Source organism: Copadichromis virginalis, linkage group LG19 (genome assembly GCF_057382275.1).
Source record: "Copadichromis virginalis isolate Kocher_CV1m ecotype Utaka linkage group LG19, C_Virginalis_male_GT1.1, whole genome shotgun sequence".
NCBI classification, from domain to species: domain Eukaryota; kingdom Metazoa; phylum Chordata; class Actinopteri; order Cichliformes; family Cichlidae; genus Copadichromis; species Copadichromis virginalis.
In genome coordinates, this window is record NC_140636.1 from 8630491 (window position 1) to 8655407 (window position 24917).

Genomic DNA, 24917 nt, shown 5'->3' on the forward strand with positions numbered 1-24917 from the left:
CAGTATGCAGTTTAGCATGATCTTGCAGAAATATTCAATATCTTCCTCTAAAATGACGCTGTCTGGATGTGAACATACTCTGAATTAAAACATCTATATATTTCTTTCAGCACTGATGGTGCCTTTCCAGACGTGCAAGTTGGCAATTCCATAGGCACTAATGCAACCCCATGCAGTCAGAGATGCAGACTTTTGAACTGACTGTTTCCAACATGCCGTACAGCCTCTTTCCACTTTGTTCCAAAGGATGCGACGTCCATTTTTTCCCCAAACAATTTGTACATTTCATCTGAATGGAAGTGTTACACTTTGTCTTAGTCCAGGAGGAGCTTTGCGGCTTGTTTGGATCATGTTCACATATGGCTTCTTTTTTGCACGATAGAGCTTTTCCTGGCATTTATGAAGGCATTCCTGAGCTCATGTATTGATTTCCATGACAGAATCATGCCTGTTTCTAGTGCAGTGTCTGCTACTCAGGCCAGAATATGATAATATTATGTAATCTGAGGTATTTGAAACCTGCAATTTTACTTATTCTAAAACTTCCACAATTTTTATATACCAAGATGCTATTTTTATACCCAGTCATGTTGCTGATCTGTTCCCAATTTATCTAATTAGCTTAAAAGTGTTCCTCCAGATGTTTCTTCTTAGTACCACTTGCTTTCTCAGCCTTTGATGTTCACTCTCAATTTTTTCTAGACGTTTTGCTGTGATCAAATTCAAAATGAGCTAATTTATTTCTTAAAATGCTACATTTTCTCAGTTTAAACATTTGCCATGTTTCTATGTTCTATTCTTAATAAAATATAGGTTTATGAGATTTGCAAATAATGGCATTTTGTTTTAAGTAATTTTAAATATTGAAGCTGAAAACTACCACCAACAGTTGTTGTAGAAAATAGTGTAAGTGCGTTTGTTCAGATAGACTGGTGATAAATAAAGGGCCAGCAGCTGAAAGTTAATCCAGCCATGGGTGTTAGGAACTATTTTGAGGCATTGATTATCCTTTTTTTTTTTGCCATGTTTGGGGTTACAGGATAGTTCATGAAGAATAAATGTGAAAACCATATGCAAAATAAACTGTATTAAGTGCAAACCCTGTATGAATGCAGATTCTGTGTGTTTGCAAAGACATCTGTTTCTCAGTCTTGTAGTTAATATAACATTTGTTCTGCTGTTGCCTTTGTTTCTTCTCCTTTTCTCAGATGCCCCATCTTCTCATCCACTGATAAACAGTGTACAGAAATTCATTACCATTTTTTCCCATGTTTGTGTGTGTGTGTGTGAGTGTGTGTGTGTGTGTGTGTGTGTGTGTGTGTGTGTGTGTGTGTGTGTGTGTGTGTGTGTGTGTGTGTGTGTCCAGGACAATTAAGTATGGCTTCACAGTGATTGATACTAGCTTGGCTTTCAATTTGTTCCACTACAGAGCTCAGAGTGTCACCTCCCAACCTCCACCCACCACACTGACCTCACTCACTCACACGCACAGACACACATAAACACACACATACACACATATATATACACACACACAGAGAGAAAGAAAGTAACATGCACACGCATACTTTTGTACCATTAATACCACTTTCAAGGGAACCTTTCCAAACCTTGTGTTTGGATTTAAGCTATGATTTAAGCTTTGTGCTGGAATAATTGGTCTTTTTTTTTTCAATCATTTGTTGGTTCAAAAGAGGCTTCTAATAATCCCCGAGATGATCCAGTAGTCTTGGAAGAAAAAGATTGTAAACCCAGCAGTGACGATGATACTGTACATAAGCTCAAAGAGGAGGCACAGAGCCAAAGACAAATTTACATTTTTTTTTATTCCTCTCATGAAAGGTTGCTACAGTGTTGGATCGTGAATCCTAATCTTGCATGTGAAGCACTTTTTAAAAACAGAAAATGAAAACATCAGCTGGAAATTAGAGAGCCTCTGTTTGAGCTCAAAAACAGTTAATACTTTATTCATGAGATGAGTTTGGATCATTGGATGCTGTATGCAGGAATACCAAAATGCAGACCAGAATGCCCGTTAAATGTGAGGGATATCTTCTCTTTAGGGAAGGATCTTTCAAGTTTCAGCAAACAACCTGAACTTAGATGGTCAGTTACTAGCCAAACAAAAGAAGCAGCTTGTTTATTGAAGCGTCAGTGTTTCTCAAGAGAAACTACATTTTTACACAAAAATTTCACTTAGCTGTATCTAATTAGCATACTTTTCCACTTAATTGTTTTTATACAGACAAATGTTGTGACCTAATATAATTTGTCCTACCAGCTTATATTCCTTTACTGTTATTCATCCTAATTACCCAGTGCTAACGGTAGTCATTTCCCTGCCCTAGCTTCCTGTCCAAACATTCAATTCAATTTTAATTTTTACATTTTAACCTCAGGGTGTTTTATATTTTAAGGTAAAGACTATACAATCATACAGAGAAAAGCCCAAAACTCAGATGACCCCCCCATAAATAACCACTTGACAACAGTGGGGAGGAAAAACGCCCTTTTAACAGGAAGAAACCTGCAGCAGAACCGGGGTCGGGGAGGTGCAGCCATCTGTCGTAACTGGTTGGGGTTCAGGAGAGAGAGACAGGACAAAACACTATAATGATTGATTATAAATTCAGAGTGCTGTCTAAACACAGAGGTGAGTGAAGAAGAAACACTTATCATGTGTTTCTACCCTGACTCCTTTCAAGTGAAAGGAGTCAGGGTCACCTGATCCACCCTAACTATGCCGTTTTAGCTTATTAGCTTAAGTCCGATAGCTTAAGCTAATCTTTAAAGTAGAGAGGGTGTCTGTTTCCAGAATCCAAAGTGGGAGCTGGTTGCATGGTAGAACGGCCTGATAAATGAAAGCTCTGTCTCCCATTCTATTTTTGAAAACTCCAGGAACCATAAACCTGCAGTCTGAGAGTGGAGTACTATGCTAGGATAATAAGGCACTATGAGGTCTATAAAATAAGATTTGGTCTGATTATTCAAGACCTTGAATGTAAGAAGAATGATTTTAAATTTATCCTGAATTTAATTGGGAACCAATGAAGAGAGGTCAGTATGGGTGAAATATTCTCTCTATATGCACTACATACGGTCACATCCAAATCAAAACATGATTTTTATAGCTAAAATGCCAAACTCGAGTCATTGAGATGGTGCTTCACAATCTATCATTCTTACAGACTCTATGGTTCCTTGTTCCTGAAGCTGTATAATCTCAAGTCTATAAATCAGTTTAGCAGCTAAAATAGTGGCAAGTGCCAATTAGCATGATCTATCACATGAAATTATCAGCACCTGCAGTTTGGTATTACATTCTGAATTGATACAAACAAACCTCATTAAAACCCTAATCACAGCTCCCTTGAGAGAACACTTTGACTTTCAAAGCCACCGAAGTTCAAATGTCAGAGCTGCAGGACAAACAAAGTAATGAAGGATAAGCTACAGAGTTTGAATAATTTCAAACTTTATTGGAATTCACATTGTGACAACAAGAAGGTGTCGGATGTCTAAAATAAGGTCACAGAGACACAATAAGGATTCACAGTGCCGCCTCTGGCCTCTGCGCACACACAACTGCAACGTGTGAGTGTGCGTTAATCTGCATCGATATGTTTACGTATGAGTGTGGCTCCATTTGCATGTGAATGCCTGCATGTGTGTGCAGCACATAATGGCTGAAATCATTTAATGGCAATGGCTGAAGGTGTGTTTGGGGTGCGTGTGTGCGTGCGTGTGTGTGTGTGTGTGTGTGTGTGTGTGTGTGTGTGTGTGTGTGTGTGTGTGTGGCGAGAGGGCAGGAGTCAAGTGGGTGAATAAGTACAGACATCAATAACCGGAGGACATGTGCATGAAATTACACACAGCAGATCCATCATGGAGGAGCAGCAACAACAACAACAACAAGGCAGAGGAGGCAGCAGCACTGACCAGCCTGAAGGTGACAGAGACACTTGTGTCGGCAAGTTTGTCAGTTCAATACCAACTCCAGGCCACACAAAGCTGCCACAGAGAAGGAAGACGCGTGTGCTACTCTAAAATGTCATAAGGTTATATATAAGAATATTATTTTAAAGAAAGTGGCATATATTGATAAGAAATGGAACGGGATCTTCATGTTGTTTTAAAGCACAAACCTCTAACCTACCATACGGACTAACTTACAATACATGTAGATAAAAATGTGCTTTAAAGGAAGATTACAGTTTGTACATTAATAACGGCTTTAACGCTATTCATCCAACAACCGTTTAAGCGGACTAATCTTAAACCCCTGCGAAGCAATATTTCAGCATGTGTGTGTGTATGTGTGTGTCTGGCAGCTCTTTGAAGAGCGCTCGTCTCTGATCAGCATGAGGTCGAGTCTTCTCCCAAATGTCACCATGTAATGCTCAGCTGGTCGCCATTCACACATCCAGACACCAGAGCGAGAGACAGAAAGGTTAAGATTAAGAGAGAGAGAAAGAGAGAGAGTTTGGGCTTGTCATTTCACTTTGCATCGCTCATAGAGAGAGAAGAGAGGGGAAGACGGGATGGGAGAAAAAATGACTGATTAATGTCAAATCTGTGATAATTGGTAGACATATTTTATGTGCATAAGATAATTAATGCACAAAAAATACAACTTAAAAATAAAACAAACAAACATAAAAAACTGGATTAAATTCAATAAAACATGAATGGCTGGCATTGTAAAGATGCTCAAGAAGAGAAAAGCCTCCGTTTCCATAAATGCTGCAGCTCACTCATGTGAGCTGGTTTATTTACCTGCTCGAGAATGAGCTCGTAACCACAATATTAACAGCATCAACAGTGCTGATCAACTCACAAAGAGAATGCAATACAGGCATTACAGGATAACTCCCCTGACTTCCACACTGTGTGGCTATGAGCTCTAAGCCCATCGGCTTCCCACTAAAAAAGCTCCATCATTTTCAAAAATGTCAGGTTAACATCTAACACATGCACATACAAAGTGGAATCGTTAAGGAATAGTTTCTGCAGGAGATTAATCCACAAATAGTGAGTTATTTCCAGCCGCAGTGGAACATGTGTGAATCTATATTCTGTTATTTCCTTCCCTTCTTTTTCAAAACCATCTGTCTGACTGAGGTGTCCCCTTGTTGTCATCTTCCCCTTCCTCTCCTCCTCTCCATTTGTAGCAGAGAATAATCAATACTTATTTCACCCCCAGGTCTCCTTCCAGTCTATAGGGGCAAAACAGGTGACCGCATGAGGGGCAAGGAGGAGACGAGAAGAGGTAATGAGAGCAGAGGGGAAGAGATGAAGCAGACAGAGGGGAGGGGTAAGGATTTCATTTATATGCTTATGTACTGTTTTTGTTTTCGAAAGGAGAAATATAAATGTAATATAATGTGGACGTGAGAGCACTGCGGCGAATCATCAGACACAGAGAGCGAGAGAAAGAGTGTAACAACAAGAGCAGCAGATCATTGCCATGCTGCAACACCTGTCCTGGCAACTGGACACACATACACACACACACACGCACACACGCACACATACGCCAATTAATTTCCAAATAATTCCTCTTGGGGTTGAAGCAACAATGAGAACAGCTGGTTAATCTACATGTTACAGCACCTGGTTTAACTGCTGGATACACACGTGCAGCGAGAGAGAGGTTACAGTTTATATTGATAGTCATAAAAATCTCATTTACAGCTTTATGCTGTTTATTTATTGTCTTAACAGTGTTACTATATGCCTTTAAATTTTTGTTTTACAAGAAAATGTAAAATTCTTTGAAAGATGATTCTCTCCGACTCTGAACATTGGTACTGTCACCCTTTATCGTACCCCAGAGCTACCAGTTCCTTATAAAATCTTTCAGTTTACGGTTTACCTTATAGCTGTTGTCGCTATAGCAACACAATAATGATATTTATATTTCCATGTCGCTTTCTAAAATAGGCACGAATCAAAACCTGTACATACCTATGTACATTTAAACATATATACATAGGTAATAGATTTAACTACTGCTGTTATTTACAAGGCTACACTGTGATGCCTAAATATCAGGTATGTTAGGTAACATTAGCATTTCTTCTAATATCCTATTGAAATACAATGTAACAAATGATAGTTATTAAAACTTTTATCATGTAACAAATATTGTTCATTTCAACAAAACCATGGGGATAAATATTTATCAAGGCCAATTTTTAGGCCCAATAATTAAAGGTATTATTGTAAGATTAGAAGTGTGATAAAATGCTTTATCAGATTTATTAAATTAGAACAAATGAATAATGTTCAAAATGGACAGTGTCTATACTATGCTATGTCCTGTAGCACAGAAAAGATCCTAAAAATCTCTCCAGAAGCAGATTTATCACTTTGACCTCTTGTGTTTAATAAAAAGCTCCTGACATTCAGTAAAGTTATGTCTCTGTTAGCACGTTCAGTGAACTACACATTTGGTGAGGCAGTAATGTTTATATTTTATTTGTATATCTTTCATATTTCTGTCAAAAAAAATGAGAAAGTTTCAGAATTTATGGCAGCGCTTCTTTTGAAAGGTAACCAAATGATCCCTGCATTGATGTGTCCATCTTCACCCTGGCAGAGAAAAGGATTCCAGTAAACTGGTGACTGAAACATCATCTGTGTGAGTTGCTGGTATGATCTAATGCCACTTTGTCAGATGTCTCCTTTCTATCACCATTATGCACACCTGTGGCATTGGTACCCTTATACTCCAGGTGTCAGAACATAGAGAAAGTTTGTTTGTTTGTCCAAAGTCCACTTTACTTGGCTGGAGGGCTGATGACGGCATAAATTTCAGGTTTGGCAGCATTGGTTCTTTTTCTCTTGCCAATTTGTTTTTTGCTTGATTATTGCTTTCACTCGCTGGTTAGATTTAGGGACTGAAAATAACTTAGTTAACACCACCATAACACCATGCTGCACAACAGTAACCCAGTTGGGACTGACAGATACTTCTCAATAATGCAATAACCTGCTGTGTCAGGGAACAGATGCCATAAAAATCCATGTGCATCGATGAACTAAGCCTACAGCTTTGAGAAAATGGCACTAACTGACATCCTTGGGATGAGAATGAGCTGGGATAGATGGGTTTCTCTGCAATGTCACTGCAGAAATGCACATACCACTGGAAGGCAGAAAGCAGCGTTTTTTTATGGCACATCTAGTAGAGCCAGGCTTCCTAGCAAAAGCAGGTGTTGTGCACCAACAGCAAAAAACATTTATACAAATATTCTGAAGAAAGATTGCAAATCCTTGCTTCAAAAGGGGTAGACTGGAACCTGTGAGTGTGTATAGCTGGGATGGCAGGATACTTGGGCATATCAAAATTCAGTTTAAGTTTAATTACAGTTTTAGGTAGGCACTGAATCACTATCTGTGACCTAGCAAGCCATCATAGGTGTCTTGTGTAGCGATGGATGTTTAAATTACAAATTTAAAAATACTTCACAAGTTTTGTAATACATCTGATGAGGCCACTGACCTAAACACTCGCACATGTTCAAGCAAGAAACTATGGAGGAGGCAGAGGAGTAAAAAACAGGTAAAGGTATGGTGGAGATAGAAAGTAAGAGAGAACATGGAAAGAATGAGGCAGAACATGAAAAGTGGCCATGATGGAAGCCTGCGTGGGTCTGAGGAAGAAGAGAAGACAAGTGGTAAAAACTGAGGGGGCGGGGGGGGGGGGGGGGGGGGGGGGCCTAACAAAAACAGCAAAGCTGAAGAGAATGTGGAAGGGCACAGAGGAGGGAAATAATACCAAAGTGGGAAAGAGTAATAAAGCAAAGAGATAGTGTGGGAGCGGGAGAGAGAGAGTGTGTGTGCGTTTAACCAATCTAAGGTGTAGTATAATTGAAGTGTGTGTTTTCAAGGACAGGTAGATATTGGTCCTGAGGTGGGAAGCTGCCGACTCAGCAGGTCTGAGTTGATTACATCCTCTTTCTACATGAGGAGAGGAGAGGAGTAAGACACAGGAATGGAAAAGGTGAGATGAGAATAAGAGAAAGGAGGAGGAGGGGGAAAAGGTGAGGGGGAGGTGAGGGGGAGGGAAGTGACTGCTGGTTTTTACAACACAGAAGCAAAGTTACATTGTTGCAATGTCCCAGCAGTTATGGTTCTATTCCAAGTGTACCGCAAATGATTGATATTTCCTTCCAATGCAAACATATTCACAGGGTTATAATGGCATCATTTTTAAAGTGGAATTCCAAACTGCAAAGCCACGAATCGTCACAGTGCAACCAGCACTATGAAGTGACTATTATGTAAAATAATAACATAGTATTGTTTAATTTTTTGATCACCGTTTCATCAGTGATCACAGATTCAGAGGTAATGGCTTTACAGATTATCTGGATTATCTGTCCTGGTCAAATTACAGGATGCTGCTACCTGGATCTGTGGTCTGACTGTAAAACTGTTTCATTTTTACTAACTTTCTGAAACAGTCAGTGTAACAACCAGATTCCCACTTGATGTAACAATCAGCCAACATTGTCCTCTTTTGTGCAAGACGGAGCCCCTATTCAGACAGGATATATTTCCCTAGGGGTATGTGGGGTAATTTTAATATTACATGCACTGGTCAGTAATTTAAATCCAGCTCAGAGTGTATACAGGTTTTTTTTTTAAAAAATCCATCACCAGTAATAATTATAGCTCGAATTACCTGCAGGTTTGGACCCCACTCGCTGGAGGTCATCATGTAAATCTGGAGTTTTGGGAGTTTTCCGCGTTTTCTTTTCCTCTCTCACATTTTATCATTTCAGTGTGAACTTTGACTGTTGTGCAAAAACAGAGGTTTTAAAGAAATGTTTTGCTATTGTGTTATAACCAGCAACATGTTGGCTTGGCTGAGAATTAGTATGACAACACAGAAATCAAAACTGAGTGTACAAACACCTGCCAACTGATTACTTACCAAAGAGTTTTCAAACAATTTCTGCATTATATTTCTTTCTTTAATCGATTTACCGTTCTATGAGGTTGTCCTGATGAACGATAGATGAATATATTCTGATCTATTTCAGCATGTATTCCCATGTGAAACAACAAGTTTATCATGTAAATGTTTTATGTAAATCAGTACAACATCAGACTTATATTAAACAAAGTATTACATTATACATTCATAATACTATAATAGCAGGACAAAAGAGGACAGGAACAAGCCAAAAATGCAAGTCACAATACTTGAAGGAGCTGCAAGACAAACAACAAGTGAAACACAAAAAGCTTTCACAAATTGCATATAGGATGGACCGTTGCTGGTATACAACTGGCAGAAGAAAAAAAACTGCATTAGTTTATGTAAAATCAGGAAATAACTAACAACATGTTTGTGCTGCTTTCCGGTCCCGTATAAAACTGTTTCAGCCGTGTGCAACATCATTTACATTTTCATACATTTCCCCATCTGGGACAAAACCAGAGTCTGTGTCAGAGTGGCGTGCAGGAAATTTACACATTGTTATTTGGTAACGACGTACAAACTGCTGCTGCCGCTGCCGAGGCTCAATTGTTGGCCAGAGACATTTTCGATGCATTTTCTTCCCAAAGACAAATGTAAATTCAGTTTGAAAAGGAAAGCAATTTTCACTCACACACACATCAGCAGACTGTTTTTGCTTCCCTCTCTGATAACCGTGTTTACATGCATGTCTGGACAAAACCAATCTGTTGAAATCACAGAGGGAACCACGAGCAAAACTCCATGTTTGAAACAAAACGTAAAGCGTCAGGACTGTTTTGTTTTTTTTTCTAGCCCAAGCTGTTTCCTAACAACGTGTCAAGATCTGGCCCAAGCTTGAATACTCACAGCTATACAAAAAGCACCAAACCACCGACTTGCTGCCAAAGCCTCAGACCAGCCCCCCACTCTCTCTCCCTGCCTCTGTGTCTCTCTCTCGCTCATCAGAACGGGCTAATGGGACATTTTATTGTGTTATTTTGCTCCCGGGGAGGAAGGAGAGAGGAAAGGGGGAGGGAAATGGGCCTGTTTTGGACACAAAGCCAACTTTGTGCTTTGTGGTTTTTCTGTTGTTTCTGAAAGTTCGCCAACACTATCGCCGCCACAGCCTCCTTTTCTCTCGGCTTTGCTTTCTCTCACCCTGGTTTTCCTTCTGCTCTCAGTCTGTCCTCCTTCTTTTTCCTCACTTTGTGAGCAAAAACAGATTCTGCCCTTAGACAAAGTCAGGTGTCTGCCTGAAACGATGTCAGATCTTACAGCAAACAACTGTTGTTCTAAGTAAGGCTTTCAAATTCGACTTAGTTAAAAATAAAGATTTACAATAAGTGAGAGGCAAAAGCTTGTCAGTCTTACAAACTTAATCCCCTTTGAAAAAAGAAATTTGTTTCGTTAATAATTTCTGCAATGCTGACATTTCACTTGATCCCTGAAAATGTTCTTGAATGGTTCAAACACTGGATATTAGTGAGCGTAAAACTCCTTTAAAACCACAGTTAACCTCTCAATTGTTGGGCTCAATTTTTCTTGATACTGTGATATTTCTTGAAGTGAAATTAAAACAAAAAGAAAGAAAAAATAATAATTTTACCAGAGACCTGATCACTTGGTCAGGGCAACGTCATGAACAAAAACTAAACTCCATTATTCTGATGTGCTTCTAGTTCACTTGTTACATGAACCATCTGCAAAAACAACTTTCACCAGGCTAGCATGTATTAACAACTCATGAACAGCTGCACGCGGGTGTCACGCTGTGGGACGACAGAAAAGACACTTCAGAGTCAGAGTTATTACAAATGAGCAATATATGCACGCTTTGTGAACAGTTACTGTTTTTGAAGCGTTACCTCAGAAGCTAAGGAAACTTTAGCTTCCAGTTTTATTTTGGATCATTTTCTGAAACAGTTGAAACTCATATAAGTCACATATAATCAGCATTCATGAAACAGACCTTTACTAACATGAATAACCCAGATATGTCCAAGTTTTCGGTGCTTTTGTAGTGATTAGGTTTTCCCTGACACGACTATGGTCCTTAGAAACAGGAGGGTGCGTTTAATTCAGTTTTCGTTGTTACTTGTGTGTTTTTTGAAGGCACACTTCGGAAAAATAGAACTAGAATTTGATTCTTAACCTGAGAGGAATCTTATAGTTAGTCAGTAAAACTGAAAAATCACATTTTCTTTTTAAGCGTGTTTTTTTTTTAAGTAGAGTGAGTCATTGTTAAAAAATGATTTAAAAAAGGAAAGATAAAACATGTGAAAACAACAAAGCATGTGGAAGGCATAAGTGGAGCATTTTTATCTGAAGATTCAACAGTTGCTCTACTGTTGCAAACAATATCATCATTGTCTCTGCAGAACCACTAAGTATGAAAGTATGCCCAATTCTGAGTCTCAGATTTTTTACAAAAAGTAGTGAAAAAGTCTCATTTCATGCTCCTTTTTAAACTACTTTATTAGTTGATCTCCTAAAATATTCACTTGATATATATTAAAAACAAAAATGACAAAGATTAGTTTTCCTTTTTTTTTTCATTTTAATAGATAAATGACTTAAAAATATGCGATTATCAAAATAGCTCATTACTTTTATGTTACTCATTTATAAATCGCTGAACTAATCATTAAAACACAATAACGCATTGCACCAACATGTGCTAACAGAAAATGTCAACTAACTTAGCTTCTTTAAAGATCAAACATCCTCACATTCACCTAAAAGGTCAAAAGTGAAAAAAGTCAGCTGTAAAAGCTTCTGTTTGCTACACTCCATGTTGCATGTTCTGCCTAGCCATCGTCTGAAGTCTTCTAATAAAGCTGATTAAGTAGAAACTGAATACAGTTTCTAATAAGAATTATTTTGAAATGCTGCCAAGTTGTCAATAACATTTCCATTTTCTTTATCTGTAGGATTCAACCTTTCGTAAAAATGAAGTCAGCTTTATAAAAAAAAAAATCTATGAATAACACACACTTGCAGGCCTGGCTTTGGGCAATCAGGCAGGTGTCCCCACCCGCCTGCCTCCTTTAAGGCAGCTAACCAAGCTCTCCTGCAGGGCTTTAAGAGGCTCTTATCCAGCCTGCGGATGAGTTTGATTCATCCCAACAGTTGTCCGCTGGTGAGAGCCAATCAGGTCGATGAGTGAGTCTGCCATCACTCATATCCCACTCTCTCTGCCATCTCGCACTGTCTCTACACCATTTCTCACTTCCTAGTCGCGTCCCTTCTTCTTATTTTTGTATTTTTTTCTTTTCATCCTTATTTTTTTAATTATTTCCATCTTCCACAAAATCTTTACTCCACCTTCCATATCTAAGTATTTCTAAACCATCTCCGTGGACCATGTGCACCAGACTTATCTTTTTTGCACAAAGCTAAAACTATCTCATTAATAAATTCTCTGATAAAAATCTCATTATTACATTGGGATTACTACGTTTAATAATCAGTCCAATTATCAAAGCCACAATGGGGTATAAATCTAAATGAAACATTACAGGTCGCAGAAGGACAAAAACACAATTACACTGAAAATATATCAATAAATGTCTTGTTCACATAGCCTAGAGTGCCTTGTGAAGAGGTGTCATGCCTGTTTTTGGTAAGCTTTACAGACCAGTTGGAAATCATTGCTGAGTAGTAAATCTGTGCCAACAATACTGCTATGGGTTTGGTTAGGTGTGCATCTATCTATCTATCTATCTATCTATCTATCTATCTATCTATCTATCTATCTATCTATCTATCTATCTATCTATCTATCTATCTATCTATCTATCTATCTATCTATCTATCTATCTATCTATCTATCTATCTATTTATCTATATATATATATATTCCTTATATAAGGGAAAAAGAAAGAAAAGGATTGGACATCTTGAAGAATAATCTGGGTTTGTGCATGTTGCCAAAATTATGGGGATGTTTGATATCATGGTTAGGTTAAAAGGATGTGCTTTGGGTTTGATGAGTTGTCATTTCCAACTCGTCACATAGGCACACTGACTCTTGTTCAGCTATCACCCAGTCACCATTTCTTTCACTAAAGCCGAACACCATTAGCATGCTTATCCAACACACGGGGATACCCTTTTAATGTCATTTTCCCAAGTTCATGACAACCCACAGAAGTTCTTATTCTGAGGTCTAGAGGTGATGCAATCTCAGGACCTTAACCCTCAAACCAAGATTTGTAGGCCTTTATTTTTTTACTATTTCTTTTACTTTTATTTTAACTGTACATTTACAGCCCCTATTTGGTTAGAGTTGGGCACTTTCAACTGCATAAGTAACTTTAGGAAAAAGAATTCTCACTGATCAACATTTGGTTGCCACAAATACACATCGTTGTTACCATGGCGTCTAGTTCAGATGCTGGACTCGAATTTCACTTACAACTACGTACAAGTACTGTTTCCTGGAGAGTCAGCGTCTGAAAAACTGTAACTGAGAACAGGTTGTAAGTTTAGAGTACAGTCATGCCGAGCTTCTTTATCAATGCTTTTGATTGTTTAGAAATTTAAATCTCTCTGCTGTACTAACGTCTGATGCTATTTAGGCCCATCCATTGGCACCAACCTCCTCCTTACTCATGCTTGGGCTTCAACACGAGCATGAGTACATGAAACAAGAATTCACTGAAATATCTGATGCTATCATGTCTCGTTCAGGTTACAGTCTTCCCTACAAAATTTTCTTTTTAAATTTTTACCTTTTTTAGTCTATTTTTTCCAAACCTTGCTCCCAAAACCATAAATATATCATTTCCCCTCCTTACTGATTTTAATGTCCACCTCTTTTCTGCTTTTCTTCTCTCCCCATGACTTTCTCTCCCTCACCGTTGCTTCTGTTCTCCTCTCCATCATCTTTCCATCATCTTCCTCTCCAGAGCCACTGTAGTGTACTGATAGTGGGAGCACTTGTGCAGTCGGCTATGAAGTCTGTCCTCCTCCTTCTCCTCATACGTCTATCCTCACTTCCTTCCTCCTGATCCCTCTCTCTCTCTGCCTGAAAATTAATTTGGTCTCCTCGAGATGCCTATCGGTGCTGAAATGCCCCCAGAAATAGATCCACAAACAGCGGCTCAGCCAAAACTCTGCTACCTGACAGCTTTTAGCAGGAATACTACTGGATGGATGGGTGGGGGGAGGGGAGCAGATGGAGAGATGAACGGAGGGATGGATAGATGGATGTAGACAGGGAGTAAATGGTAGGACCATGGGGCGTTAGTGGGAGGAATGGATTGATGACGACAGAAATTAATAGATGGATTACCTACAAATTTCTACACTTTATTGCCTAAACAAACCATCCGTTTTTAGATTGATTTCCTTCCTTCTAGGCAATCATTTCTTTCTGTTCATTTCTATGAAAATCAGCTCTCGGAGGCTCGAAAACCTGCTGCGGAGAGACATAATTCATCACAATAAAAGATTTAATCACCATTTTTCCATCCATGTTGGGGCATCATCACATGGTGCAGTAACACAGAAGCAGATTCAAAGACCCCTTTGGGTACCTTCAAAGACACATCTGAGACTTGAGAGTTGGGGGCCAAACAATAAGTTAATCCATGACAACTAAAAAGAAAAAACTAGAGTTGTAAAAGTCCAGCTGTCAGTCAGAAGCACCTCAATATCACATCTTCCACCAGGAAAGTTTCCTTAGTAAGTATCTTTAATGGTAGCTGGGTAACGTTGCAGACAACCTGACAAAGGGAAAGACTTTTATTTTTATATTTATTACCTGCTTGCCCGCTTGGAGTAGACATGGCCAGTTGGTGCCTTACAGTGGTGACAAATTGGAGGGTATGCTACATTTACTGAGATCCTTGCCTACATGCTCTGATGTTAAAATATCAAGTAATATCATGTGATGTTGACCCTCGTATGAAGATGGAGACTTGCATAATAATAGGTATGAGAAGTAATGCAAACTCTGAAATAGCCAGTGATGGACAAAGTCTCCTCGATGCTAGCACCGCCGCAGCAACATTTGGCTTTCTTGCCCAAAACAGACACAAGCAGGTGGTGATAAACTCGTGAAATCCAGCAGTTAGCGTCAGAACAAAGTTTTAATCAGGATGCCCGGCAGGTAAATCTGACTAGGTTTTCAACAAGCAGAAAGCTGTGATGTCGTTTTTCTTCTTCTTCTTTGGAGAAGAGGATTAAAAAAAATCCAGCCTCGTGGAAGAAATCACAAACTTTAACCTGACTAAATAGTTAGACCTTTGTACAGTCTCAATGTGTTTTACAAAAGGTTTTTTGTCTTTCTCTCATTACGACCCAAGAGGATCAGGAGGCTCTTTTTTTTATATGAAACTGATCTCCATCACTAATCTACAAAATAACTGGGCTGTTATTGCAATTTTCTTTTTGGTTTTTAAATAAGAAAAAAAATTCAGTTGTTGTGGAAACCATTTCACTAATTCGCTAATCTCATTTGAGCTTCTGAGTTTCTCATCTCCTCGGGTCACAAAGGGAAGCACAAACTCCCGGTGCATGTGTGCAGCAGAGTTTCAACCTCAGCATGTGAGGAGAAAACCTGAGGTATGAAACAAGTCTTACTCTCAGCAACAAGACAATAAGACAGCAACAACTTTGTTCCATCAAGCTGGAGCTTCCTGCCTCTTCATGTCGAGAGAAATTAAAGGATAAAAGCTCTCGGTAACAGAATCAGGGAAAATGAAGCTTGGACAGCAGCGTGGTGCAATTTCAGCTCTATACATTTGACGTCTGACCCTTCCGCCTGGTTTCTGCTCTTTAACGGCACACATATGCAAATAACCTGCTGTTAATCTGCAGTTCAGCACTGACCTTATACCCCTGACTTTAGGTCGCTGAATCCAGTGTATTATGCTCACCTGCATCTGGTGTTAACTGTAAGAGTTCCTTCTTGTGTTGTTCACTCTGGATAAGAGCATCAGCTAAATGGTTTTCGTGCTTACACTCCTCAGGCTTTCAGGAGAAAATGAAACTACAATTTAAAGGTCTGTATACCAACTTCAGGGCATCTTCAGTCATGCTGCAGTTCAGATGTAGATGAGGAGTGAAACGCTTTGATTCAGTACGGCTCAGCAACACCGTCACAGCAGCTGTGCGATGGTGCTTTTGCTCCTGTGCTGCTCAGGTTTGTCTGGGCTCGTTCTGCAAAGACGCCACCAAACAAGAATTTTGTCAGTTTTGCAATCACTCACTATGGAGGCTGAGAATTTGCTCAAACAAACTGTGCAGTGGCCGAGACAAAAGCTGTCACTGTTTTGCATGAAACCGTGCTATAATCTGACTATCTTCCAGGGAAGCAAACAGGATATACAACCTCTAGATAGTTGTTACACTGAATCTTAGGGCATTTATGTCTGTTTATAGCAATTTAAACACAACGGTCCTCAAGCACCTACGTCCAGTAACACACAAGGCCACATTCCTTAAATGAAAAGGCTCAAATGATAACAAGAGAATTCCTTCGCTTCACGTTTCAGCTGCTCATCAGTCTGCCACAAACGCAGTGGATGCTGTCATGTGGATGAACGAACACTCCACTAAAATAAATCTGACTCAAATCAGGGAGCTGTGTCTGGCTGCATCAAAGCACTGACTTTCAGCAGGCAATCCAAAACGTGTGAAAGACAAAAAGATATAGAATTAAAAACTTTCCTTAAGATTTGGTAAACATTCAAACCCTCACTAACATTTCTCTGAGTATGCATTTTTATTTTCGTCGGCTGCAGTTTTGTCAGAACAGGTGGTGCTGATGGTGAAAGAAGAAAACCAGCGACGCACCGACGCAGGAAAGGGCCGGTCAAGGAGCGGACAACCTCTGCAAGCTGGAACAAAGTGATCTGCTTTGCAACAAAAGACATTACTGTTGAGTTTACAAAGAAAAATTATAACAATAACAATAATAAAACACCAACTGCTTTTCATCACCCTCTATTCACATTCACCTGCCACATCCTTTCAAACTGAAAACAACAAACAGACCATAAAAACAGAGAGAGAGAGAAATTGCACAAAAGCTTCTAGTAAACACATGCTCTTGTCCTGTTGGGGTGATCATACTTCTAGCTCTGGTTTCTTGTTAACACAGACAGTACTGCAACATACAACACCGCGTTCCCTGTTCATCCCTGTGATACACTGATTCACTGCCACAAAGGCTTCTGAAATTAAAACACAACAGAACTGAGCAGACGCGTAGGTTACATTTAATTGCTTGCCATCCCAAATTCAACAGGTATAAAAAAGGGGAAAAAATGTAGATTTCCATAGAGAACATGACACCACCATGCATCACACACTGAATAAAATACAAGGAGTAAGCATGTAATTACTGGCCATCCTTGAAGCAGCGGTTACAAAGAAGCTATAGCAGATACACCAACAAGAACTGTGTTCCTCTGTAAAAGATCAGCTTTGACATTTGAAAGCATGGTGGATATAACAATATTAACAGCAGATTAAAGAAGACATACACACAAATTTAAACATGTCAACAAAAATTCAACCTTAAAAATCAGAGCAGGTGAATCGCCTTTGAGGTCATGTACAAGTCTGCTTTGTGTGACTTGAACAGGTGAGTCCATGTACATCCCTCCACATTAAAGATCACTGGCAATTCTTCAGTGACACACGCGCGCGCGCACTAGTGTTGGAGTAGTAGAATTGGCCACAAACGCACACACATGCACGTTCGGTTGCACATGTTTTCCACGACACAACGCACACACCTTCCTTGCTCGGAGCATCAACACACTGCATGGCTTCCTAACATGCACGTGCACCTTTAGGCATAGAAACACACACACGAGTCAGAGCAAAGACAGTCATCTGTTTCCCTGAGAGTCAGCCAACCGACCTGTTACCCAGCAGCCACACGCCTCTTCGTCTGACACACACACACACACACGCACAACTCGACTCTCCTCTGGAAAGGGTAACAGCGTTCCTCCTGACACCTCCAGCCTCAGAATAAAACGCAAAGCGACACGGAACAGCCAGCCGGGCTGCCGGTCTGCGTGCAGCTGTAAACATGCATTGAAGGAGAAGTGTGTGAGGGAACAAAAATCCAAGCCCCGTTACCGTTCTCTCCGCGTCGGGTCCTGCTGGATGCTCGGCTTGGTGGGCGCCATCTTCCTACAACAATTATTTGATTTCTTACTTTCTCTCTTTTCTTTTCTTTTTTTCCCCCTCTTCTCAGATTTTTGTGGACGCGGAGCGGCGGCGGTGCGCTGCGCCCTGACAGCAATGCGTCATGGTCGGTGTGTTAAGACAAAGCCATGTCCGTGTGTGTATGTGTGTGTGTGTATCTGTGTGTGAGTGAGAGAGAGAACGTGTGACTGTGTGTATGTGTGGTGTCAGCAGCCGTGCGCGATTGCGCGTGCGTCTAATGCTTGTCTCGCTCTCTCTCCCCGCCGCCGCTCAGGAGCGTGGAAACAACGGGTGGTGGAGGCGAAGGCAGGGACGGGGCTGCAGCAGCAGCAGCAGAGGCATGCCGAGCGGAGTGAGGGGGGAACCCGGGGTGGATGCCTCTCAGATCACCGCCGTCTCTCCCCTCCTCGTCCTTCTGTCTCTCTCCACGCACGCACAGCTTCGGCTTTTTTGGCACTACAGAGGAATTTCCCGCTTGCGCTCCGGAGGAAGAAAGGAAGGAAGGAAGGAAAAAACAGAGGCAAACAGAGGCGTCAATTCTTTACATTCTCGCCGCCACTGCAGCGCCTGTATCCCCGTCAAAATCCCCGCGTCGGAGCGTCTCTCGCCGGTCAGAGTGTGTGTGGCTTTCGGAGCATTTTCCCTCCTCTGGCTGCTGACAGGAAAAAAGGACAGCACACATCTCCGGTATTTTCTCCAGCCCCGGCGCAACAACGCCACTCTGTTGCAGTTGGAGTCTGTGTGTGTGTGTGTGTGTGTGTGTGTGTGTGTGTGTGTGTGTGTGTGTGTGTGTGTGTGTGCGTGCGTGTGTTTATTTATTTTTTTTTCATTTCCTCCTGTATACAGGTTGCCCTGTGGGTTAATTATCAAAAAAATGTTACCACCTAAATAAATTTTTAAAAATGTAATAAAAAAAGAAGAAAAGAGAAAAGCACGAGACGTTGAGTGGAAAGAATGATGGGTGATTTACTTGGATTGTTTCCCTGTAAATCAGATCTGCACACCTCCACCCTCCACCCCCTTCACCTGGCTTCCTTCACTGTCAGTAATAAACACATCACGGCAAATGTCTCACTTCAAAATCCCAACTAAGCTTGTTGTTTTCGTTTGTTTTTTGATATAAAAATAAATCAGCAGTTTCCTGGTCATCTGACGAGTCTCTGTCATGATTTTGATATTGAGTTTGCGAGCCTCTAAATTGAAACAAAGTCCCCTTCTCCATCTTCTTCGACTAAATAAATCAAATAACCTGCTCGGTTTTTTTCTTTTTCTATTTTTCGTATTTCAGGTTACTGAAATATATTTGCCTCCAGGCTTTGATGTTTGCGCGTCAGCAAATGGCTCATTATCGTCCAACAGAAACTACCTTTTACTTCTTCTTTCCCCTCTTTCATTCATTCATTTAAATTCCACCGTTTTCAGTGTATAATTCATTGTAACCTAATCGCTGTGCTGTGTGATTAACCCCCTGGCTGCAGCCCTAGAAGCTGAAAAAGCCTCCCTCTCTATACCAATGACCTGTCAAGGTCAAAGGCATGCTGGGTATTCTCCACACAAACACGGGGTTACAGGCGGCGCAGTGGCAGAAAATAAAGACTGAAGATGGGGGAACCGTGACCTCCAGCCGGCGATCGTCGGGAGCTGTGAGCCGTTAGTGCCCATGTGCACTAATGGATTCTTAGAAGACCTGAACGTGTGCGCGCTTCATTTTCACCACTTTTAAGAGCCGCTGCTGTGATTTACGGTTAAAAAAAAATAAATGTAGTTGCAGTTTCGTATCAGAGCTCAGGTCTCAGTAACCAGAGGTTGGTTTTTTTTTGTTACTTCGTCTCTGGCTCCCAGTTTATCCAGATGTGATTTAAAAAGCTGCTTCAAAGTAACATTTTCTTTTGATCACGCCAAAACCGGAAAGGTCACAGATCTGACCCTCATCAGTACACCTTCACAGCGCCCTAAAGTGAGCTTACTTCGTTCAAACAGCATAATCTTGATAAAGATAGAAATATAGAGCTATTTTAGAATAAACACATTTATTCTATGGGTGTTGGTTTCGTGTAGATTGAGGGTCGAGTTTTACTCTAGCTGTGTGGCCACTTTGCGCCAGACCAGGTCCCGAGCGTTCGCTCTTTTCTTTGAGGTTTGGCTGCTCCTTCTCTCCCCGTCTCAGCCCTGCTTACTGAGAGCTGTCAAACGGAGGCGACGTGGATAATGGAGCGTAATGTATAAACATATTAGCTCCCAGCTGTTGGTGGAGGGAAACATTATGTATGGAGAGAGGGAAGAGGGGCAGCTCGGTGAAAAGACACTGCGTCTGAAGAAAAGCTGAGCCTCTGCGGCCGTTACAGACACAAACACTCAAAATGGGCCCCATGTGCCAAACTGGCCCTTCCCAAACTGAGGTCTTAGGGGCCTCAAAGGTCCTTGAGGAGTTCAAACAGGCCCCCAGCTGCCGATGACGACACAGTTAAATTACAGCAGGTTTTATGTCAGTGGAAATGATGCGAGAACGTGCCACGCCACTACTCTAATCCCTTCAACTGTGGACACAAACAGTCCACTGCCCAAAATCCTCCCTTATGGGGGTCTGAGGTCTATGTGCGCCCAGACGCTTTGCTTTAAATAACAATACAGCCCTTATTCGCCTTGTATTTGTTGCTTTAGAGGGCTGAGACACTCTCAGTGCACTCGGAGAGGCCCCTGCAGTGATTTATGTCCTGTTTGCTCCCCACAGCTTTTAGACTTTACACACACATACGCACACAGAGCTATGCCCCATAATGTGGAGAGATTGTCCGGTAATAAGGCAAGAGTGTGCGTGTGTTGGGGTGTGTTTCTGCCCCCTGTGGCTCCAGATGATTAGAAAAAACAACCCTACTGAGTGGCCGGACAGGGAGGCAATCATTTAGATTCAGAGTAGAGGGGGGAAATAAGGGAGGGGGGGGGATAGGGGGCTATGACTGAAGTGAATTGTCACAAGAGAGCAGGTTGGATTCATGACCAGCTGGAAAACATTCAGCACATTTTTGTTTTTCCTGATATAATCCAATATGTTTTCGCTGTTATTAGCAGGACATCATCCCCAGTTTTCCATTGAATTACCTCGACTTTATTCCAGAAGTCGTGTTTTAATACTTGAACCTCATTCCTGAAAATAATTTTTCACTAAATCTCTGCAACCTCATTCCTCCGTTTCTTCCACTGCTGCTCCATCCTCTCTGTCTTTGCTGAGTGCACATATTTTTATACTTTTCTTCACAAATTTGCTTTGAAACACAAAAAATAATCCCAAAACAAACTGTGGATATTGACCTTAATCCTCTTATGTGGCATTAAAGTCACAATATTCCTCTTTTGCTTGTGGATTTGATGGAATAATTGAAAAGGAACGGCAACTAACTGAGAAAATATTTATCCCAACGTATTCACTCAAAGAATTAAAACAAATCCTCTCCATCTAGTTTTACACATTTCAAATGAGTTTCGTGTATTCTGGGGTTATAGGTGATTTTCACAGGTTTGATTTAAAATCTCAACTGACGATGAAGTTTTGCTTCATGATACCTTAAAAAACGACTTCAAAAATACTAAACCAAAAAGTGTCCACTGAGTTAGAGATGCCCAAGTGTGCCTGAACATAAAACATCCCACGAAGGGGAAAATGATTGATTTCAATAGATGTTAGTAGGTTTAAATACTTTTATCGCAGTCAAATCAATTATAGGAGCACTGAGGAGCGGAGATCTCTCCGCAAGGCCACTTTGATACAAGTATGTTTAGTTTCGATGTGTTACTTTTCCAAGATTTCTTTTCAACTCCCTTCCCATCCTACGCTGACTCCGCTACAGGTCGTTAATCCTGTAGATTTCCCACATACCTTTGTTGGTAGGCGGTGATTCCCTGCACGCTCTGCGGGGTCCCGTTCGTGGCTCCGGGTACCGGCACGGGCACCCGACCCACCGGGGGTCCGGTCACCATCCCCCCTCCGCCGCCTCCTCCTCCAGCTCCGGTTCCTCCGGCCGCCGAAGCCGTCACCTGGACGCTGAAATCCGGGAAGATCCTGATCATGGTCCCCGTCGTCTCCGATGCGCTCCCGCTTCTCTACTTTAACAACCTCCTCCGGCGCTTTCTCCCAACACAGACCAGTCACCGAATACTGGGATCAATGGGATCAATGGATGTATTGATTCAGCAATTAAAGATAAACAACAAGTTTCTTTTTGTTGATTTGTCTTCTTCTTCTTTTTCCTCCTCTCTTTCTAACCTTTGAAAATAACTCTCAAGAAAATCCGGATCACGGTGCGTAAAACAGTCACAATTCAGTGAATCATTAGATAGCTGAGAAGAGTGAGTGTATAAAGCGCAAAGACAAAATATAATAAACCTTTTCCTTAATTGTTTCCTCTTCTTTCTCCTCCTCTCGGCTTTATCCTTGAGAAATAACCCGTGTGCTGCTCCGGATCATGGTCCCGGAGTGCGCGCAGTCTGCCTCTTCTCTTTCCACCTGCTCAGCAATCAGCGGGATCGGTGGATGTAAGAGGTGATTATTTCACCGACTGGAGACCGGCGGACAGCCGTGTTTGTGCTGCTGTCTGCCGGTGCAGGAGCTCCGGACTCTCCTCTCTCTCACGCGGGCACCGCCGCCGGCATCCCGTCCCCCGGCTCTCCTCCGCCGGGTGTGTGCCGGTTGGTCTTGTGAGTGTTGTGGGAAGAGCAGACCTGAAGTGGAGCAGTCAGTCTGTCAGCCAGTGAGCGCGCGGCTCTCAGCAGCACGAGCTCTGCAATGACATTGGTGTAATACAGTGATACAGCAGCGGCGGCGGCGGAGGCAGCGCCAAAGTATGTGTCGGTATGTCGGCGAGAGCCTGCGTGTGTGTGCGCGCGCGTTTGCACTTGTGTGTGTTGTCCTCTGCGCCCCACTCACACACGCACATACAGAGAGAGAGAGGGGGGGGGGAGAGGGAGAGAGAGAGAGGGAGAGGGAGAGAGGGCTGTTTGTTCAGCAGGACGGCATTTCCCCTGGCTTTATTGTGTAGAGTAACTGAGAATCAGTTTCCTGGACTTTTATTTTAAGTCGGTTTGATTTGGAGCATTTTGTTTATTCCAACAGTCTTTCGGAGCATTTTTTTTAATGTGTTCAAATGTATAAAAGTAAAAAGGTCTTTAAAGTAAAACAGAACCGTTTTAAAGATTGTTATTGCCTTTGAAAAGTTAAAAAAAAAAACGTCTTTAAAGAAAAAAAGACAAGCTTCACCGTGCGTAAAGCCAAAAACTCCCCACTTCACTCAACAAAATAATTTAAAGCACCACATTTGAACTGAGGATACAAAAGTGGATACAAGATGTATCCAGACTTCAGGACGTTCACTTTTCCCCGTGCTGTGTGTGTGTATCAGCTTACTCTGGGAATTGAGACGAAATAGTGCGGGTTTCTGTGCCCAAAAAGACGCAAGAGCTGCGAAGCCCGAAGAGTCTCTTTAAGTGCAAATAAAGGAGCTGTGCTTGAGCGAAGTGTTTTGTCATCATCAGGTGTCTGTGCGAAAGTGCGTTGAGTATTTTCTCTCTAATCTGTTTTCTGAACAGACAAACCAGCTCGACTGTCCTCTCCCCATTCACTGAAGCGCCGTGTGTGATCAGACTTTCGAATAAAGTCGAATTCAGCAGCGCTCCTCCTCAGACTGTCTCCTCCCCTTTCTCTCACTCACACCGGCTCTCCGCCCTCACTCTGTCTCTCTACTGCTCACTCACACAAACTCGATGCTACAAGTAAAAGTTCCCCAATCAAGTAAAAGTATTTATTGTACAGTAATTATAATTGGGGTTTTTTAGCTCACTATAGTCTCGGGTAGGTTCATGTTCAATGAAACAGAATGCTTTATTTTTTCATTCGATTTTTGTACAGCCACCATTGGGTGAGAGACGGGGTGCATGGTGGAGAATTCTCACAAAAATTCGGTAGAAAAGACGAAATGCTGCTCAAATGTTAAAGTTTACAACTAAATGTTTAATTACTTTCCAGCCTTGGCTCATTCAGGCTACTGTAGCATTTTCAGTCCTTGTGTTATACTCCATTCAGATATGAAGGTCATGGGAGTCTGAAAGCCCAGAAAAACAAAGCCAAAACCTGCAGTTCTTCACCACTGGCCACTAGAGACTGGCTCTAAAAGGAAGTCAGTCCATAGACTTTCAATTTAAGAAGTTCAATTTTAAAAAATAATTAAAAAAAATAATACTAATAATAATGATAAAAAAACATTTCGACCTTCATAACAAATATGTGCATTTTGTATTGCTCTTTATTCCGAATAACTTTAACACTTAAAGTAGAGCGTTCCCACACAGCCAGTGAGCTGCTGCCAGTATCTGTCTGCTAGGTCAATGTGGCTAAGTCACTGAATTGGACTACTTGTCTATGTTTTTGGTGTTGGTGCCTTTTCGAGCGTTGTTATTTTAGTTACTTGACAAAAAACAGAATTAGCTGGTACCAAGCACAATCGTAGTAGTAATTGTTTAAATGGACACAGGAGAAGTAGAAAAGGTGTAAAACCTGTGAAAATACAGGTGAAAATCTAACAATCAAGCCTTACTTCACATTCCCAAAGCATTCCAGTGGGCCAGATTGGAGTCTTTAGTGGGCCAATTCTGGCTTCAGGCCTTATGTTTGGCACCCCTTATCAAGCAGATGTGCCTGGCTTTGCTTTTGTACAATTTGTGAGTGTAGGGTTGTAAACAGCTTTGCAAGCTTTAGCTGATAACTTAAGAGTTATTAGCTAAA

General features: G+C 41.2%; 1 protein-coding gene across 2 annotated transcripts in view; it reads right to left on the bottom strand.

Annotated features, from left to right (window-relative positions):
* npas3 (neuronal PAS domain protein 3) overlaps positions 1 to 22920 on the bottom strand; it is a 363595-nt gene extending 340675 nt beyond the window's left edge. The window contains exon 1 of one of the 2 annotated variants that reach the window (XM_085441080.1): positions 22020 to 22920. In XM_085441080.1, the coding sequence (XP_085297206.1) occupies positions 22020 to 22210 (191 nt within the window). In that variant the 5' untranslated portion in view covers positions 22211 to 22920. Of the gene's footprint in view, positions 1 to 18076; positions 18127 to 22019 lie in introns of those variants that run through there. The other variant, XM_085441081.1, reaches the window with a different exon arrangement.
* Between the last annotated feature and the right edge of the window lie 1997 nt (positions 22921 to 24917).